Source organism: Dama dama, chromosome 3 (genome assembly GCF_033118175.1).
Source record: "Dama dama isolate Ldn47 chromosome 3, ASM3311817v1, whole genome shotgun sequence".
Lineage (NCBI taxonomy): Eukaryota > Metazoa > Chordata > Mammalia > Artiodactyla > Cervidae > Dama > Dama dama.
In genome coordinates this window covers 45,855,331-45,875,932 of record NC_083683.1, presented here as the reverse complement: position 1 = coordinate 45,875,932, position 20,602 = coordinate 45,855,331, and the positions used below count along the sequence as shown (strand labels likewise).

Sequence of the window (20,602 nt, the reverse complement as noted above, 5' to 3'; positions counted from 1 at the left end):
CTGAGCCTGTACCTGCTCAGGGGTGATGTGGATCCTCAGTGCCTGGGCCTGCTGAGAAGTAAGAGACACCCAAGGTGCCTGGGCCTGATCAGGAGTGAGAGTGATCCCTAGTGCACGGGCCTGCTCAGAGGTGACATGGATACCCAGGGCATGGGCCTGTTCAGGGGTCACATGGATCCCCAATGCCTGGGCTTGATGAGGGGTGAAGATGATGCCCTGAGCCTGGGGCTGCTGAGGGGTGGCAGGGATTCCCAAATCCTGGGTCTGCTGAGGGGTGAGAGTTAGAGTCTGAGCTTCAGCCTGCTGAGGGGTGATAGGAATCCCCAGTGCCTGAGCCTGTTGAGGAGTGAAAGAAATCCCCACTTCCTGGATATGCTGCAGGGTGACAGGAATCCCCAGTGCCCAGGCCTGCTGAACTGTGAGAGTGATCCCTGATGCCTGAGCTTGTTCAGGGGTGAGAGTGATCCCAAGTGCCTGGGCCTGCTGAGGGGTGAGAGTGATCCCTGGTGCCTGAGCTTGTTCAGGTGTGAGAGTGATCCCAAGTGCCTGGGCCTGCTGAGGGGTGAGAGTGATCCCTGGTGCCTGAGCTTGTTGAGGGGTGAGAGTGATCCCAAATGCCTGGGCCTGCTGAGGGGTGAGAGTGATCCCTGGTGCCTGAGCTTGTTGAGGGGTGAGAGTGATCCCAAGTGCCTGGGCCTGCTGAGGGGTGAGAGTGATCCCAAGTGCCTGGGCCTGCTGAGGGGTGAGAGTGATCCCTGGTGCCTGAGCTTGTTCAGGGGTGAGAGTGATCCCAAGTGCCTGGGCCTGCTGAGGGGTGAGAGTGATCCCAAGTGCCTGGGCCTGCTGAGGGGTGAGAGTGATCCCTGGTGCCTGAGCTTGTTCAGGGGTGAGAGTGATCCCAAGTGCCTGGGCCTGCTGAGGGGTGAGAGTGATCCCTGGTGCCTGAGCTTGTTCAGGGGTGAGAGTGATCCCAAGTGCCTGGGCCTGCTGAGGGGTGAGAGTGATCGCTGGTGCCTGAGTTTGTTCAGGGGTGAGAGTGATCCCAAGTGCCTGGGCCTGCTGAGGGGTGAGAGTGATCGCTGGTGCCTGAGTTTGTTCAGGGGTGAGAGTGATCCCAAGTGCCTGGGCCTGCTGAGGGGTGAGAGTGATCCCTGGTGCCTGAGCTTGTTCAGGGGTGAGAGTGATCCCAAGTGCCTGGGCCTGCTGAGGGGTGAGAGTGATCCCTGGTGCCTGAGCTTGTTCAGGGGTGAGAGTGATCCCAAGTGCCTGGGCCTGCTGAGGGATGAGAGTGATCCCTGGTGCCTGAGCTTGTCCAGGGGTGAGAGTGATCCCAAGTGCCTGGGCCTGCTGAGGGGTGAGAGTGATCCCTGGTGCCTGAGCTTGTTCAGGGGTGAGAGTGATCCCAAGTGCCTGGGCCTGCTGAGGGGTGAGAGTGATCCCTGGTGCCTGAGCTTGTTCAGGCGTGAGAGTGATCCCAAGTGCCTGGGCCTGCTGAGGGGTGAGAGTGATCGCTGGTGCCTGAGTTTGTTCAGGGGTGAGAGTGATCCCAAGTGCCTGGGCCTGCTGAGGGGTGAGAGTGATCCCTGGTGCCTGAGCTTGTTGAGGGGTGAGAGTGATCCCAAGTGCCTGGGCCTGCTGAGGGGTGAGAGTGATCGCTGGTGCCTGAGTTTGTTCAGGGGTGAGAGTGATCCCAAGTGCCTGGGCCTGCTGAGGGGTGAGAGTGATCGCTGGTGCCTGAGTTTGTTCAGGGGTGAGAGTGATCCCAAGTGCCTGGGCCTGCTGAGGGGTGAGAGTGATCCCTGGTGCCTGAGCTTGTTCAGGGGTGAGAGTGATCCCAAGTGCCTGGGCTTGCTGAGGGGTGAGAGTGATGCCCTGAGCTTCAGCCTGCTGAGTGATAGGAATCCCCAAAGCCTGAGCCTGTTGAGGGGTGAGAGAAGCCCCCACGTCTGGGATATGCTGCGGGGTAACTGAAATCCCCAGTGCCTGGGCCTGCTGAGGGGTAAGAGTTATCCCTGGTGCCTGAGCTTGTTCAGGGGTGAGAGTGATCCCAAGTGCCTGGGCCTGCTGAGGGGTGAGAGTGATCCCTGGTGCCTGAGCTTGTCCAGGGGTGAGAGTGATCCCTGGTGCCTGAGCTTGTTCAGGGGTGAGAGTGATCCCTGGTGCCTGAGCTTGTTGAGGGGTGAGAGTGATCCCAAGTGCCTGGGCCTGCTGAGGGGTGAGAGTGATCCCAAGTGCCTGGGCCTGCTGAGGGGTGAGAGTGATCCCTGGTGCCTGAGCTTGTTGAGGGGTGAGAGTGGTCCCAAGTGCCTGGGCCTGCTGAGGGGTGAGAGTGATCCCAAGTGCCTGGGCCTGCTGAGGGGTGAGAGTGATCGCTGGTGCCTGAGTTTGTTCAGGGGTGAGAGTGATCCCAAGTGCCTGGGCCTGCTGAGGGGTGAGAGTGATCGCTGATGCCTGGGCCTGCTGAGGGGTGAGAGTGATCCCTGGTGCCTGAGCTTGTTGAGGGGTGAGAGTGATCCCAAGTGCCTGGGCCTGCTGAGGGGTGAGAGTGATCCCAAGTGCCTGGGCCTGCTGAGGGGTGAGAGTGATCCCTGGTGCCTGAGCTTGTTCAGGGGTGAGAGTGATCCCAAGTGCCTGGGCCTGCTGAGGGGTGAGAGTGATCGCTGGTGCCTGAGTTTGTTCAGGGGTGAGAGTGATCCCAAGTGCCTGGGCCTGCTGAGGGGTGAGAGTGATCCCAAGTGCCTGGGCCTGCTGAGGGGTGAGAGTGATCCCTGGTGCCTGAGCTTGTTCAGGGGTGAGAGTGATCCCAAGTGCCTGGGCTTGCTGAGGGGTGAGAGTGATGCCCTGAGCTTCAGCCTGCTGAGTGATAGGAATCCCCAAAGCCTGAGCCTGTTGAGGGGTGAGAGAAGCCCCTACGTCTGGGATATGCTGCGGGGTAACTGAAATCCCCAGTGCCTGGGCCTGCTGAGGGGTAAGAGTGATCCCTGGTGCCTGAGCTTGTTCAGGGGTGAGTATGATCCCCAGTGCCTGGGCCTGCTGAGGGGTAAGAGTGATGCCCTGAGCTTGAGCTTGCTGAAGGGTGACAGGAATCCCCAGTTCCTGAACCTGCTGAGGGGTGAGAGTGATCTCTGGTGCCTGAGCTTGTTCAGGGGTGAGAATGGTTTCCAGTGCCTGTGCCTGCTGAGGGGTGAGAGAAACTCCCACTTCCTGGATCTGCTGAGGGGTGACAGGAATCCCCAGTGCCAGGACCTGCTGAGGGGTGAGAGTGATCCCTGGTGCCTGAGCTTGTTCAGGGGTGAGAATGATCCCCAGTGCCTGGGCCTGCTGAGGGGTGAGGGTGAATGCTGGTGCCTGAGCTTGTTCAGGGGTGAGAGTGACTCCCAAGGCCTTGACCTGCTGATGGGTAAGTGTGATGCCCTGAGCTTGAACTTGCTGTGGGGTAACAGGAATCCCCAGAGCCTGGGCCTGCTCTGTGCTAAGAGCCATCCCCAAATCCTGAGACATCTTAGGAGTAGTTTCCCTCAGCGCCTGAACCTGATTAAAGGTGTCCGTGATTTCCAGTGCCTTGGCCTCTTCAGAAGTGAGGTCAATTTCCATTGCTTGGGCAAGCCTAGAGGTAAGAGTGATGGACTTTGCAAGAGATGCTCCAGAAACAGAAGAGGATCCACGTGAGGAAGATTGTGTGGAGATGGGAGTAGTGATTGGAGTGGGATGCTTTCCTTCAGCCAGATCCCCTAATTTCTTAAGATTCCCAGTGAAATCTTTTCGTTGGTGTACCTGCGGTATGTCTTTCTGTGTGCTCTCCCACCTGTGAAACAATGGGACCGAAGTGTGACTGAGCACCTGTTCTAGCTGTTCAGATGTCTTCATCTTCTTTGCTGTTTTTTCCTTCTGACTTTCATAGTCCCCTACCTTTCTCCTTGCCTTCTGCTTCTCCTCCTCTCTCTCCAAACTGCTTTCTTGCTCCAGATGTCTCACTTCCTTCTGAACCTGCATCATCTGCTGTCCTTTCTCCTTCTCCAAAGGCACACCTTTTTGTTTCATTTTTTGTTCCCATGCTTCCAACTGCTGCTGCTTTGACTTCTGATACCCTTCTTTCTCCTCTTCCCTTTGCTTTTGCTTCTCATCTGACTCGATCTGCTTTTGTATATTGTGTTTTTGCTGTTCTTTCCATACCTCTTCTTCCTGCCACTGTTTCTGCTTCTGTTGCCCTTGCTTTCCCTCCTTCATTGGGAGCCATGCCCCTTCCTTCTCCAAATTCTTATTTATCATCTCAAACCTCCTTTCTTCTAGCTCTTGTTTTTCCTTCTGTTTATAGTCTGTCCCTACTGTTGAGGCTTCTGGAACATTCCTTTCACTTTCTAGTTCGGTCAAGATCATTTGTATTAAATTGTCAGTTAGTGGGTCAAGCCTCTCCTGTGAAATTAAGGTGCTAATTTCTGACTTTGCTCTAGTTGTTTCCTGAGAATGCCGTTCTGGCATAAATGAGACTGCCTCTTTTTGTTTCAAAGGTTTCTCTCTAATTCGTCCTTCATTTTTTGTATCTTTGTATTTTCTTAAGATTTTTGTCACAGTTTCAGCCACTTTTTGGAAATATTCCTCCATTTTTGCCTTTATGATTCCTAATTTCTCAACTTCTGATCTTCTTAATAATAACTCTTTTTTTGACTCAGTCTTTTTATCTAAGGGCTTTCCTATGTTATCAGTTTTCTCTTTAAGGAATGACACTATGGCTTTCTGAACTTCTTCTAGGTTACTCTGTTCACTTTCGCCATCTGGAATACCTGATTTAGCAAGTGTAAGAGACTTGAATTTCTTTGTGAAGACTGACATATCTTTCTCTTCAGATTTTTCTTCTTTTCTTGTAGTGCTTCCTGGAGAGATATGGTGTTTCTTTCCTTTTATTTTTTCAGAGGAATAATCAAGTTGGCTCAAACTGGATGGCTCTGGTGGGCTGCTCATCTCATTTCTGCCATCTTTGTTCATTGACTCAGTGGTGAGCTCCTCTTTATTCTCTGAAGAAATTTGACTTTTACTCTGTGAATATTCAGATTTAGCCTCCCTGAGTTGTTCCAGTATACCACTTGTTCCACTTTTACCACCTTGGCTCTTGTCAGAAGGGAAATCAGAAGGAAAATGTTGATTTTTTGATTCAGTGAGTGACTTTGATTTGCCTTCAGGAAAGGATTTTGTTTCTTTTCTCTTCTTATCCAGTGCTTGTAATTCTAAGTGGTGATCAGGTTTGGTCCCTGTGACTTTCTGTTTACCTTTATCATCATTCACATTTGATTCAGAGGTCTCCTGAACAGACAGGCCTTTTGTATGCTTTTTTTTCTGTGACTGAAACTCGTCAGCCCCATTTTTCTGAAAGGCACCACCTTTCTTCACTGATATCTTATCTTCAGTGATCTCTCCAGAAGACTTTTTCTGCTCACCAGTTAAATCTTCAGTAGTTTCACCTTGGGCTGCATATAAATGAGATGGGTCCCTCTTGATCCCCAAGGCTTTGGTCCCTTTTTGGGGGGCCTCATCTACTATGTTTTCAAATTCTTTGGCCAAAATACTGTCTAAATTGTCTTCTGTGTCAGCTTGGCTAATGGCTGATTGTGGAGAAGGCTCAGGTAACACTTTCAGTGTTGATGTGGGCAATGCTTGGTGCTCTAAAACTTTGGATCGAATAAGGTGTTCATATTTTTCTTCTGCTTCTTGAAGTTTTTGCTGAAGCATTTCATTTCTTTCACTGAGATCTTGTATTATCTTCAGGGAAATCTCTTGTTCTCTTTCAACTGTCTCATTTGCATATATATCAGAAGTATGGAGGTTAATAGCTTTCACTTCATCATTTAGCGTACTCAAAGCTTTAGAAAGGTTTACTGTTGTTGATGATATATATTTAATAGCATTGTTTTCCAGTTTATTGAACATTGAAGTACCTATGAGTTCCTGAAGCATATCTTGGATTTCTGACACCTTTTTTTCGGTGGCAAATTGATCACTAATCATCTGATCTGGTCTTAAAGCATGAGCTGTTGCAGGTCGCTTTATAACTCTTTCTTTCCATGATTTCCATAGAGAACCTCTAGATGCTAGAAGAAAAAAAAACATAAAACATCAATGAGGTTGCATTTCTCCTTTCGTGCTGTGCTCTAGTCTAAGTCTAAGTGTTAGTCGCTCAGTCGTGCCCGACTCTTTGCGACCCCATGGACTGCAGCCCACCAGGCTCCTCTGTCCATGAGATTTTCCAGGCAAGGATACTGGAGTGGGTTGCCATTTCCTTCTCCAGGGGATCTTCCCAACCCAGGGATTGAACCAAGGTCTCCTGCACTGCAGGCAGATTCCTTGCCGACTGAGCTACAAGGGAAGCAGACTAAGGAATTTAGCCTAAATTAACAGATAGATATAGGGTGAAGTTTCATTAGGGAAGTTTGGCCCCAAAATAAACAGCATTATTTTCAAAAGAATGACACTTTCTCCACAATTATCTAGAAGTTCTTCTTCCAGAGTTTAGGAGAAGAACTCAGCTGTGACCTCAACTTACTTTGGGTTACAATTTTGAGATTAGATTAGGATGAATACCAAAATTTTCCTTTGGTTTTGATAATGCTTGATGCTTTCCATTTTCTTTAATGGGTTCTTGTCTTTCTTTTTTCCCTTTTCTGAGTCAAAGCTAACCTTAGTTCTTTCAGAAGGATCACAAAAAATAGAAGGCAAACATTTGAGGGGATTTTCAAAATGGCTGAATGAGAAACTCAGCAAATTTTTCCCAAAAGAGTAAGAAAAAAGCTGAGCAAATTTGCCAAAAACAACCATTTTAGGACTTTGGAAACTGACCAGAGGCATACAACAAATTGAGAAGAATTAGTTCAAGAAAAATTTGCTGTGATGTTTTAGCTTGTAGCTGCTTCCATCTCCAACTCCCTAGCCCTATGGGTAGTTCTACCAGAGTGAAACAGGCTGTGAAGACTGACAACTCTGCTGCCTGAGGGGGTTGATTTGATCTGGAGCAATGCAATATTATAACAATACTACTTTAACCCATAAACAGATTCATTAGCAAAGAGTATAAGCATTACTAGATTAATCTGGATTAACTGATGATTGACTGATCATTGACTGACCACTAAGCTATGCTGAACCAAAAGTAACCCTTAAAATTCAGGCTTAAAAATAAAAACCGGAGTTTCCCTGGCAGTCCAGTGGTTAAGACTCCTCTGGTGGCTTTGATCCCTGATCAGGGAACTAAGATCCCACAAGCCTTGAGGTCAAAAAACTAGAATGTAAAACAATAGAAGCAATACTGCATCAGATTCTATAAAGACTTTAAAAATTGTCCACATTAAAAAAAAAAAAAAAAAAACTTTAAAAAAAGAAAACCAAGTGGAAAAACTGGAGTTGAATTGTACAATACCGGAAATGAAAAATTCACCAAAAGGGCTCAACAGCATACGTGAGCTGATAGAAGAAAATAACCAGCAATCCTAATGCTAGATTACTAGAGACTGTCTAATCTGACGAACAGGGAGGAAAAAGCAATAAAGAAAAACGAACAAAGGCTCAGAGATTTGTGGGATACCATCAAGCATACCAGTGTACAAGCAATAGAGGTCCCAGAAGAAGAGAGAGGGACATTTAAAATATCTAAAGAAAGGACTTCTCTGTGGTCCAGTGGCTAAGACTCCATTCTCCCAGTGCAAGGGACCTGGGTTTGATCCCTTGTCAGGGAACAAGATCCCACATTCTGCAACTAAGAGTTTACATGCTACAACTAAAGATTCCCCATGCCCCAGTGAAGATTGAAGATCCCATGTGCTACAACTAAGACCCACCACAGTCAAATTTTAAAAATATATAAATAAATAAAAATACTTTAAAAATATATTTGAAGAAATAATGGACAAATGATCCCAAATTTGTGGAAAAACATTAATCTACACATTCAAAAGCTCAGCAAATTCTAAGTGGGATAAACACAAAAAAAGCCATACCTGGAACATCATAGTCAAACTGTTGAAAGCCAGACAAAATAAGAATCTTTAAAGCAAAAAGAGAAAAATGACTCAACAATCAAAGGAGACTCAGTTAGAGCAGAGGAACCACAGAAAATTTAGTAGGTTACTTCTTACTGGAAACAATGGAGGCAGAAGTCAGGGAATGATATATTCAAAGTGCTGAAAGAATAATGTGTGTGTGTTAGTCGCTCAGTAGTGTCTGACTCTTTGCGACCCCTTGGACTGTAGCCCAGGCTCTTCTGTCTACGGAATTCTCCAGGCAAGATTACTGGAGTGGGTTGCCATTTCTTTCCAAGAATTTCGTAGCCAGCAAAATTCTTCTTCAAAAATAGCTACGAAACTTGATGCTATATTACTAGAAGGTAGTACATCATTCCCTGGAATAACACTCTTTCCAAAGTACATGCATGTACAACTCTCATGCTGTTGTTCAGTCGCTAAGTCTGTCTGACTCTGCCAACCCACGAACCACAGCACACCAGGCTTCCCTGTCCTTCACTATCTCCTGGAATTTGCTCAGACTCATGTTCATAGGGTCGATGATGCCACCAACCACCTCATCCTCTGTCACCCCCTTCTCCACCTGCCCTCAATCTTTCCCAGTGTCAGGGTCTTTTCCAGTGAATTGGCTCTTCATATCAGGTGGCCAAAGTATTGAGGCTTCAGCTTCAAAATCAGAACTTCCAACAAATATTCAGGACTGATTTCCTTTAGGATTTGCTGGTTTGATTTGCAGTCCAAGGGACTCTAAACAGTCTTCTCCAGCACCATAATTCGAAAGCATCAATTCCTCGGCGCTCAACCTTCTTTATGATCCAGCTCTCACATCTGTACGTGACTACTGAAAAAACCATAGCTTTGACTAGGCAGACCTTTGTCAGCAAAGTGATGTCTCTGCTTTTTAATATGCTGTCTAGGTTTGTCATAGCTTTGTTTCCAAGGAGAAAACGTCTTTTAATTTTGTGGTGTGCAGTCACCATCTGCTGTGATTTTGGAGCCCAAGAAAACAAAATCTGTCACTTTTTTTTTCATTCTTTTTTCATTTTGACATTTTGCATTTTCACACAAAGAAATAAAGAGCACTAGTATATGTAGGTAAATAAAAATACAGCGAAATTTTTTTTTCTTTTTCCTCTCTTAGTTAATTAAAAGACAATCATATAAAACAGTAATTATAAAGCTATATTTTTACTGTTGGGCTTAAATATGTAGTATACATTGTCACCCTGCTTATTTAACTTATATGCAGAGTACATCATGAGAAACGCTGGACTGGAAGAAGCACAAGCTGGAATCAAGATTGCCAGGAGAAATATCAATAACCTCAGATACGCGAATGACACCACCCTTATGGCAAAAGTGAAGAGGAACTAAAAAGCCTCTTGATGAAAGTGAAAGAGGAGAGAGAAAAAGTTGGCTTAAAGCTCAACATTCAGAAAACTAAGATCATGGCATCTGGTCCCATCACTTCATGGGAAATAGGTGGAGAAGCAGTGGAAACAGTGTCAGACTTTATTTTTGGGGACTCCAAAATCATTGCAGATGGTGATTGCAGCCATGAAATTACAAGACGCTTACTCCTTGGAAGGAAAGTTATGACCAAGCTGGATAGCATATTTAAAAGAAGAGACATTACTTTGTTCACAAAGGTCCAGCTAGTCAAGGCTATGGTTTTTCCAGTAGTCATGTATGGATGTGAGAGTTGGACTATAAACAAAGCTGAGCGCTGAAGAACTGATGCTTTTGAACTGTGGTGTTGGAGAAGACTCTTGAGAGTCCCTTGGACTGCAAGGAGATCCAACCAGTCCATCCTAAAGGAGATCAGTCCTGGGTGTTCATTGGAAGGACTGATGCTGAAGCTGAAACTCCAACACTTTGGCCACCTCATGTGAAGAGTTGACTCATTGGAAAAGACCCTGATGCTGGGAATGATTGGGGGCAGGAGGAGAAGGGGACGACAGAGGATCAGATGGCTGGATGGCATCATCAACTTGATGGACATGGGTTTGGGTAGACTCCGGGAGTTGGTGATGGACAGGGAGGCCTGGCGTGCTGTGGTTCATGGGGTCACAAAGAGTCGGACACGACTGAGTGACTGAACTGAACTGAACTGATACATGGCAAAGCACAAAGGAGACGAAGAGGGTGGAATTATTGGAGCAAAGATTCTATATTTTGCTGGAATTAAGTTAGTACCAATCTGGAAAAGATTGTGGTAATTTAAGATGTATACTGCAATTCCTATAATTACCACTAAGAAAATGTAAGAAAAAGTGGAATTAAAAGGTACACTAGAAAATACCTATTTAACACAGAGGCAAGAAAAGAATAGAAGGAAAAAAAAAGATACACGAGAAAAATAGCAGGTATATATCAAGCCATATCAATAATTACATTAAATGTGAATTAATTAAACACATCAGCTAAAAGTCTAGAGTTGGACTATAAAGAAAGCTGAGTGCCAAAGAATTGATGCTTTTCAACTGTAGTGCTGGAGAAGACTCTTGAGAGTCTCTTGGACAGCAGAGATCCAACCAGTTAATCCTAAAGGAAATCAGTCCTGAATATTCATTGGAAGGACTGATGCTAAAGCTGAAACTCCAATACTTTGGCCACCTGATGTGAAGAACTGACTCATTTGAAAAGACCCTGATGCTGAAAAAGATTGAGGGTGGGAGGAGAAGGGGACGACAGAGGATGAGATGGTTGGTGGCATCACCAACTCAATGGACATGAGTTTGAGTAAACTCCGGGAGTTGGTGATAGACAGGGAACCCTGTCGTACTGCAGTCCATGGGTTTGCAGAGTCGGACATGACTGAGCGACTGAACTGAACTGAGCTAAAAGTGAGAGACTGTCAGATTATATTTTTTTAAAAAAACCCAAAAGATCCAAATATAAGCACACATGTTATATTCAATTATACTAACAATAAACACAGTAATTGGGTGCAATCTCAAAAATGACAGAATGATCTCTGTTTCCAAAGCAAATCATTCAGTATCACAGTAATCCAAGTCTATACACCAACCACTATTGCCGAAGAAGCTGAAGTTGAACGGTTCTATGAAGACCTACAAGACCTTCTAGAACTAACACCAAGAAAAGATGTCCTATTATTACAGGGGACTGGAATGCAAAAGTAGGAAGTCAAGAGATACCTGAAGTAACAGGTAAGTTTGGCCTTGGAGTACAAAATGAAACAGGGCAAAGGCTAACAGAGTTTTGCCAAGAGAGCACACTGGTCACAGCAAACACCCTCTTCCAAAAACAAAAGAGACTACTCTACACATGGACATCACCAGATGGTCAATAAAGAAATCAGATTGATTATGTTCTTTGCAGCCAAAGATGGAGAAGCTCCATACAGTCAGCAAAAACAAGACTGGGATCTCACTGTGGCTCAGATCATGAACTCATAATTGCAAAATTCAGACTTAAATTGAAGAAAGTAGATTAAAAAAATCACTAGAAAATACAGATGTGACCTAAATCAAATATTTATGATTATATACAGTGGATGTGACAAATAGATTTAAGGGATTAGATCCAATAGACAGAGTGCCTGAAGAACTATGTATGAAGGTTCATAATATTGTATGGGAGGTGCTGATCAAAACCATCCCCAAGAAAAAGAAATGCAAGAAGGCAAAATAGTTGCCTGAAGAGGCCTTATAAATAGCTGAGAAAAGAAGAGAATGAAAAGGAAAGGAGAAGAGGAAAGATATATCCATCTGAACACAGAGTTCCAAAGAATAAGAGAGATAAGAAAGTCTTCCTAAGTGGTCAGTGCAAAGAAACAGAAGAAAACAATGGAAGGGAAAGACTAGAGATCTCTTCAAGAAAATTAGAGATAGCAAGGGAACATTTCATGCAAAGATGGGCACAATAAAGGACAGAAATGGTATGGACCTAACAGAAGCAGAAGATATTAAGAAGAGGTGGCAAGAATACACAGAAGAACTATACAAAAAAAGATCTTAATGACTCAGATAACCAAGATGGTGTGATCACTCACCTAGAGCCATATACCTTGGAATGTGAAGTCAAGTGGGCCTTAGGAAGCATCACTATGAACAAAGTTAGAGGAGGTGATGGAACTCCAGCTGAGCTATTTCAAATCCTAAAGATAATGCTGTGAAAGTGCTGCACTCAATATGCCAGCAAATTTGGAAAGCTCAGCAATGGCCACAGGATTGGAAAAGGTCGGTTTTCACTCCAATCCCAAAGAAAGGAAATGCCAAAGAATGTTCAAACTACTGCACGGTTGCACTCATCTTACACTCTCGCAAAGTAATGCTCAAATTCTCCAAGCTAGGCTTCAAGAGTATGTGAACCAAGAACTTCCAGATGTTCAAGCTGGATTTTGAAAAGGAAAAGGGACCAAAGATCAAATTGCCAACATCTGTTGGATCATTAAAAAAGCAAAAGAATTCCAGGAAAACATCTATTTCTGCCTCATTGACTTCCAAACCCTTTGAATGTGTGGATCACAACAAACTGGGAAATTCTTCGAGAGTTGGGAATTCCAGACCATCTTACTAGCCTCCTGAGAAATCTCTATGAAGGTCAAGAAGCAACAGCTAGAACCAGACATGGAACAATGGACTGGTTCCAAATTGAGAAAGGAGTATGTCAAGACTGTATAATGTCACCCTGTTTATTTAACTTATATGCAGAGTTCAGTTCAGTTCAGTTCAGTTCAGTCGCTCAGTTGTGTCTGACTCTTTGTGACCCCATGGACTGCAGCATGCCAGGCCTCCCTGTCTGTCACTAGTTCCCGGAGTTTGCTCAAACTCATGTCCATCGAGTCGGTGATGCCATCCAACAATAATGTCCTCTGTTGTCACCTTCTCCTCCTGCTTTCAATCTTTCCCAGTATCAGGGTCTTTTCAAATGAGTCAGCTCTTCGCATCAGGTGGCCAAAGTATTGGAGTGTCGGCTTCAACATCAGTCCTTCCAATGAATATTCAGGACTGATTTCCTTTAGAATGAACTGGATTGTTCTACTTGCAGTCCAAGGGACTCTCAAGAGTCTTCTCCAACACCACAGTTCAAAAGCATCAATTCTTTGGCACTCAACTTTCTTTATAGTCCAACTCTCACATCCATACACGACTACTGGAAAAACCATAGCTTTGACTAGATGGACCTTTGTTGGCAAAGTGATGTCTCTGCTTTTTAATATGCTGTCTAGGTTGGTCATAACTTTTCTTCCAAGGAGCAGGTGTCTTTTAATTTCATGGCTGCAGTCACCATCTGCAGTGATTTTGGAGCCCCCCAAAACAGTGTCACTATTTACACTGTTTCCCCATTTATTTGCCATGAAGTGATGGGACTGGATGCCATGATCTTAGTTTTCTGAACGTTGAGCTTTAAGCCAACTTTTTCACTCTCTTCTTTCACTTTCATTAAGAGACTCTTTAGTTCTTCTTCACTTTCTGCCATAAGGATGGTGTCATCTGCATGTCTGAGGTTATTGATATTTCTCTCAGCAGTCTTGATTCCAGCTTGTGCTTCATCCAGCCTAGCATTTCTCATGATGTCCTCCTCATATAAGTTAAATAAGCAGGGTGACAATATACAGCCTTGACGCACTCCTTTCCTGATTTGGAACCAATCTGTTGTTCTATTTCCAGTTCTAACTGTTGCTTCCTGACCCGCATACAGATTTCTCAAGAGGCAGGTATGGTGGTCTGATATTCCCATTTCTCTCAGAATTTTCCAGAGTTTGCTGTGGTGCACACAGTCAAAGTCTTTAGCATAGTCAATAAAGCAGAAGTAGATATTTAACTGGAGCTCTCTTGCTTTTTTGATGATCCAATTTGATGTTGGCAATTTGATCTCTGGTTCCTCTGCCTTTTCTAAATCCAGCTTGAACATCTGGAATTTCACGGTTCATGTACTGTTGAAGCCTGGCTTGGAGAATTTTGAGCACTATTTTACTAGTATGTGAGATGAGTACAATTGTATGGTAGTTTGAGCATTCTTTGGCATTTCCTTTCTTTGGGATTGGAATGAAAACTGACCTTTTCCAGTCCTGTGGCCACTGCTGGGTTTTCCAAATTTGCTGGCATATTGAGTGCAGCACTTTCACAGCATCATCTTTTAGGATTTGAAATAGCTCAACTGGAATTCCATCACCTCCCCTAGCTTTGTTCATATTGATGCTTCCTAAGGCCCACTTGACTTTGTATTCCAGGATGTCTGGCTCTAGGTGAGTGATCACACCATCGTGATTATCTGGATCATGAAGATCTTTTTTGTATAGTCCTTCTGTGTATTCCTGCCACCTCTTCTTAATATCTTCTGCTTCTGTTAGGTCCATACCATTTCTGTCCTTTATTGAGTCCATCTTTGCATGAAAAGTTCCCTTGCTATCTCTAATTTTCTTGAAGAGATCTCTAGTCTTTCCCATTCTATTGTTTTCCTCTATTTCTTTGCATTGCTCACTGAGGAAGGCTTTCTTATCTCTCCTTGCTATTCTTTGGAACTCTGCATTCAAATGGGTACATCTTTCCTTTTCTCCTTTCGCTTTGGCTTCTCTTCTATTGACAGCTATTTGTAAGGCCTCCTCAGACAATCATTTTGCCTTTTTGTATTTCTTTTCCTTGGGGATGGTCTTGATCGCTGCCTCCTGTACAATGTTACGAACCTCTGTTCATAGTTTTTCAGGCACCCTGTCTAGCAGTTCTAATCCCTTGAATCTCGTTGTCACTTCTACTGTATAGTCATAAGGGACTTGATTTAGGTAACACCTGAATTGTCAAGTGGTTTTCCCCTACTTTCTTCAATTTAACTCTGAATTTGTCTATAAGGAGTTCATGGTCTGTGCCACAGTCAGCTCCTCGTCTTGTTTTTGCTGGTTGTATAGAACTTCTGCATCTTTGGCTGCAGAGAATATAATCAGTCTGATTTCATTATTGACCAGCTGGTGATGTCCATGTGTAGAGTCTTCTCTTGTGCTGTTGGAAGACGGTATTTTCTATGACCAGTGTGTTCTCTTGACAGAACTCTGTTAGCCTTTGCCCTGCTTAATTTTGTACTGCAAGGCCAAATTTGCCTGCTACTCCAGGTATTTCTTGACTCCCTTTACTAGACTCCCTTTACTAGAATACTTTTGTATTCTAGTCTCTGATAATGAAAAGGACATCTTTTTTGGGTGTTAGCTCTAGAAGATCTTGTAGGTCTTCATAGGACTGTTCAGTTTCAGCTTCTTCAGCATTATTGGTCAGGGCATAAACTTGGATTAATGTGATATTGAATAGTTTGCCTTGGAAACAAACAGAGATCATTCTGTAATATGATCATCATACTTCATATGATGAGTACATCATATGAAATGCTGGGCTGGATGAAGCACAAGGTGGAATCAAGATTGCTGGGAGAAATATCAATAACCTCAGGTATGCAGATGATACCACCCTTACGGCAGAAAGCTAAGAGGAACTAAAGAGCCTCTTGATGAAAATGAAAGAGGAGAGTGAAAAAGCTGGCTTAAAACTCAGTCTTCAAAAATGAAGGTCATGGCATCTGGTCCCATCACTTCATGGCAAATAGATGGGGAAACAATTTAAACAGTGCCAGATTTTATTTTCTCAGGTTCCAAAATCACTGCAGATGGTGGCTGCAGTCATGAAATTAAATGATGCTTGCTCCTTGGAAGGAAAGCTATGGCAAACCTAGACAGCATTTTAAAAAGCAGAGACCTTACTTTACTGACAAAGGTCCATCTAGTCAAAGCTATGGTTTTTCTGTAGTCATGTATAGATGTGAGAGTTGAACCAAAAGAAACCTGAACACTGAAGAATTGATGCTTTTGAACTATGGTGTTGGAGAAGACTCTTGAGAGTCCCTTGGATTGCAAGGAGACCAAACCAGTCCATCCTAAAGGAAATCAGTCCTGAATATTCATTGGAAGGACTGATGCTGGAGTTGAAGCTCCAGTACTTTGGCCACCTGATGCAAAGAACTGACTCTTTAGAAAAGACCCTGTTGCTGCAAAAGATTGAAGGCAGGAGGAGAAGGGGTGACAACAGAGGATGAGATGGTTGGATGGCATCACCAACTCAAAGGACATGAGTTTGAGCAAGCTCCAGGAGTTGGTGATGGGCAGGGAAGCCTGGTGTGCTGTAGTCCATGGGGTTTCAAAGAGTCGGACATGACTAAATATCTGAACTGAACAATAACCACAGGGGACCTAGAGAGACTATACAAATATCAAACAAAATAGACTTTAAGGCAAAGAAAAGGAAATGGATCTAGTGACAACAAAGGACGTTTTATAAAAATAAAATCATCCGTTCATCAGGAAGCTCCACAGTTATAATCATATGTGTACCTAACAACTGAGTCTTAAAATACAAGAAGCAGATAACTGACAGAATTAAAGAGAAATAACAATAATAGTTGCAAAATTCAATATCCCACTCTCAATGGATAGATCTAGATAGAAAATCAGTGGAAAAAAATATATATATATATATGACTAGAACAACAATATAAACAAACTGTAAAACACTCTACCTGACAACAATGTAGTGTATATTCTTTTCAACAACACATGGAATGCTTTACAGAATAGGTCATATGCTAGGCTATAAAACAAGTCCCAGGACATTTAAAAGGATTAAAATAATACAAAGTATGTTCCAAATTGCAGTGTGCTAGATAGATGGATAGATAAAATATAATCTCCATTTGGTTCTGTTTTCAGAGTTGAACCCTGACTGATAAATGTTCTTAATGCAACACTACAACCATGATCCATATAAGGAAAAAAAAAAAGATAAACTGATGGAACTTCATCAAAGTTAAACACTTTTGGGCTTCAAAGCACCATTAAGAAAATGAAAAGACAAGCCACAGACTGGGAGAAAATATTTGCAAATTATTTTTCGGAAAAAGGACTTGTATCCAGAATATCTAAGGAGCTCTTAAAACTCAATAATGAAAATGGGTAAGTATTTGAATAGATATTTCATCAGAGAAGATATAGGAATAACCAATAAACACGTGAAAAAGTACTCAACATCATTAGTCAGGGAAATGCGAATTAAAGCCACAATGAGAAACCACTTCACACCTATTAGGAAAGCTATAATAAAAAAGAGTAGAAACTAACACAACATTGTAAAGCAATTATACTAAAAAAAAAAAAAAAAAAGACAATAACTAGTGTTGTTGAAAATGTGAAGTACGTGGAACCCTAATACATTGTTGATGAAAACTGAAAGGTGTTGTCACTTGGGAAGTCAGCTAATAATTTCTTTAAAAGTTAAATATATGTTTACCAGCAATAGATAAATAAATGACATAGAAATTCTGCTCCTAGGTATCTCCAAAAAGAAATGAAAATTTATGTTCATACAAAAACATACATGTGTGTTCACAGTGGCATTATTCAAAAAAATGAAAAAGTGGGAGCAATGCAAATGAATTGGTAAATGGATAAACAAGGTTTGGTATATGCAAACAATGGTGTACAATTGGCGCTAGAAAGGAAGAAACTATAATACATTCTGTAACACAGCTGAACTTCAAAAACATTATGCTAAATGAAAGAAACCAGACATAAAGGACTATGTGAAATATGATTCCATTTTATGAAATATCCAAGAAACGCAAATTTATTGAGACAGAAAATAGATTATTGATTGTCTGGGGCTGAAGGTAAGAATGAGAATTGACTGCAAATGGGCCTGAGGGATATTTTGTGGATCATAAAATGTTCTAAAGTTAGACTGTGGTGATAGTTGCATAACTCTAAGTATATTAAAAGCCATTGAACCCGTCCTCTTTCCGCCATCTTTCCGTGCCGCCAGAATGGTGCGCAGAATGTCCTGGCTGATGCTCTCAAGAGTATCAACAACGCCAAAAAGAGAGGCAAACGCCAGGTGCTTATTCGGCCGTGCTCCAAGGTCATCGTCAAGTTTCTAACAGTGATGATGAAGCATGGTTACATTGGCGAATTTGAAATCATTGATGATCACAGGGCTGGGAAAATTGTTGTGAACCTCACAGGCAGGCTAAATAAGTGTGGAGTGATCAGCCCCAGATTTGATGTGCAACTCAAAGATCTAGAAAAATGGCAGAATAACCTGCTCCCATCCCGTCAGTTTGGTTTCATTGTACTGACAACCTCAGCTGGCATCATGGACCATGAAGAAGCAAGACGAAAACATACAGGAGGGAAAATCCTTGGATTCTTTTTCTAGGGATGTAATACGTACAAATAAAATGCCTTAGAGGACAAATAAATAAATAAAAGCCATTGAATTATACAACTATTGTGGGTAAACTTTATGGTATGTAAATTATACCTCAATAAAGCTGTTTTTTAGAAAAAGTAATATCTATATCCAATGTCTTAGAGCACTGTTACCTGTTTTTTTCTTTTGTTTCTTCTTTTCTTCAAGCAAATACATACTAATTCTGCTTAGTATCTTGATATTGTTCTCAATAGCTTTGAACGTTTCTGGTAACATCTCCATTTGTGCTAAACAGTGATGGTGTTCGTCAATATCAATTGCAGTAATCTCAGACAAAGTGACATCTTGAAGAGAGTAAAAAAAATTACTTTTGTGCAGAAAAATAATTATAACCATATAGGCTTACAATATTGCCTACCTACTCAATATTGTAGTATTGGGAAATATAGATATCTTATACTTATTTCTATTCTGAGGCTTTTCTCTGTGAAGAAATGAAAAAAGAAAAAACTTGGAATAGAAGACTGAATAGTAAATCTTGGGCATGAAAATATGCTTAAAATATAGTTAAAATGTGTCTAATTGGTTTAATTACCTGATATCAGGGATAAAGATCTAAAATGTGAATATATGCCTTAATACTGGGGATTAAAACCCCAATTAACTCCCTTGGTAAGTTTTCTAGTACTTCATAACCCCTGTTATATGAGATTTCTTGTAACTAAACGAAATTTCTCTTTTTTGTATTCTTAGTTTATTCATTCTTTCACTCAACTAGAGTCTCCTCTGTCATATATTGTGATAGATGCTGAAGACACAGCATTGAATAAAACAAATTCCCTGACTTTATTACTATTTACATTCTAGGGAAAGGAAACAAACAAAACTTTTAAAATATATTAATTATAAAGTATGCCAGATGATAAGAAAAGCTATAGACAAAAATAAAGAATTGTAAAGAATAACAGTCAGTGCCAGGGTGTAGAGAATGGGGATGGTCAGAGAACACCTCATTTTAAAGTGAGGTGTAAGCAGAGAATGAACCATGTGGCTACCTGGTAGAAAATGTTCCAGGCAAGGAACTAGGAAGCATTGAGACAGTGGGCAGGAGCATGCTAAGTGAGCAAACTTGTTTTCCTTATTTTATTCTTCCTGAAACAGAGAGCAACTGTTTAACCATCTTAGCCTTTCCTTCTTTAGCCTTCTAATCCTTCAATATTTACTTATAATTCTGTTCTGTAGATTTTTCGTTAACTTTAAATCACTTCTGGAAACTTACTCCATTCTTCCAACCAGGCCAGAATGTAGGCAAGAGTCTTGTTTTTAATTTCAGCAGTCTTAGCACAAGCAGTTATTTTCTCCAGCAAACTTCCTTTCTGTTTCTTATGTTCTGTAAGGGATATTTTCCTTCCAGCATGCATATTCTCATACATAGTATAGCGATTTATTATACGCTTCACATTTTGCATTATGTCTGTCAGCTGCATATTAAGATGCTAAAAGAATAAGAAGGGGGATTATAATAATAAATCCTGTTTGACAATAAGATTTGATCAGCTTTCTTCCTAGAATGTCAGTGATAGTACTATAAAGCTCTCTAATCAAAGGCTTTTTAATTCTAATTTTTCTATAAGTCTAAGATTTTCCTCTTAATTTTTTTTTCTCTGCCTTCATCCTAGAATTTCTATGATATAATGAAAAGAACATTTGGTTTGAAACTATATCTGGATTCTAACTCTAGCTTCCTCCTTAAAATGACTTTTAGTGGACTTCCCTGGTGATCCAGTGGTTAAGAATCTGCCTGCCAATGTAGGGGACATGGGTTTGATCCCTGGTCTGGGAATATTCCACATGCCATAGGGCAGTAAGCCCACACACCACAACTACTGAAGTTCCCTCTCTGTAGAGCCCATGCTCCACAAGAGAAGCCACCTCAATGAGAAGCCTCAAACTAGAGAATAGCCCTCCTTTTGCTGCAACTGGAGAAAGCCCTCACAGCAACGAAGACCCAGCACAGCTGAAAAATAAATAAAAATTATTTTTAAAAAGATAACTCTTTAAAAAATTATTTTCTACAATCATGATTCATCTGTAAAATAATGGAGATGCTAAGTTCACGGTTGATCTGAAACATGTAGCATGTGTGAAATGCCTTATAGACTGTGCCTGCTATACACAAACTAATTAAAGGAAGTTACTTTTTAAAAAATTAACCCTTACACCTGGAAAGCAGCTATTGGAATATTCCACAACATGACTTTTATTTCATTATTTCCCCTCCTCAAGAATCTATCAGTAAATTTCTTCTGTTCATCACTTTATCCTAGTAGTTCTCAATGGGGGTAATTACTGCCTCATATATGGCATTTAGAAATTTATGGGACT

The 20,602-nt window shown here is 42.2% G+C and overlaps 2 protein-coding genes across 2 annotated transcripts in view; one reads left to right on the top strand and one right to left on the bottom strand.

Moving 5' to 3' along the window:
* FAM186A (family with sequence similarity 186 member A) overlaps positions 1 to 20,602 on the bottom strand; it is a 110,318-nt gene that overhangs the window by 55,724 nt on the left and 33,992 nt on the right. The window contains exons 2-8 of the mRNA XM_061123902.1: positions 19,497 to 19,713; positions 18,391 to 18,561; positions 3,627 to 6,083; positions 2,170 to 2,840; positions 1,087 to 1,632; positions 364 to 978; positions 13 to 15 (exon numbers count right to left, since the gene is read on the bottom strand). Coding sequence (XP_060979885.1) covers positions 13 to 15; positions 364 to 978; positions 1,087 to 1,632; positions 2,170 to 2,840; positions 3,627 to 6,083; positions 18,391 to 18,561; positions 19,497 to 19,713 — 4,680 coding nt within the window. The remainder of the gene's footprint in view (positions 1 to 12; positions 16 to 363; positions 979 to 1,086; positions 1,633 to 2,169; positions 2,841 to 3,626; positions 6,084 to 18,390; positions 18,562 to 19,496; positions 19,714 to 20,602) is intronic.
* On the top strand, positions 17,807 to 18,260 carry LOC133049019 (small ribosomal subunit protein uS8-like; the record flags this gene model as incomplete). The annotated part of the gene is made up of 1 exon (XM_061132984.1): positions 17,807 to 18,260. A coding segment is annotated over one exon (417 nt), but the record flags the coding sequence as incomplete, so codon positions are not given.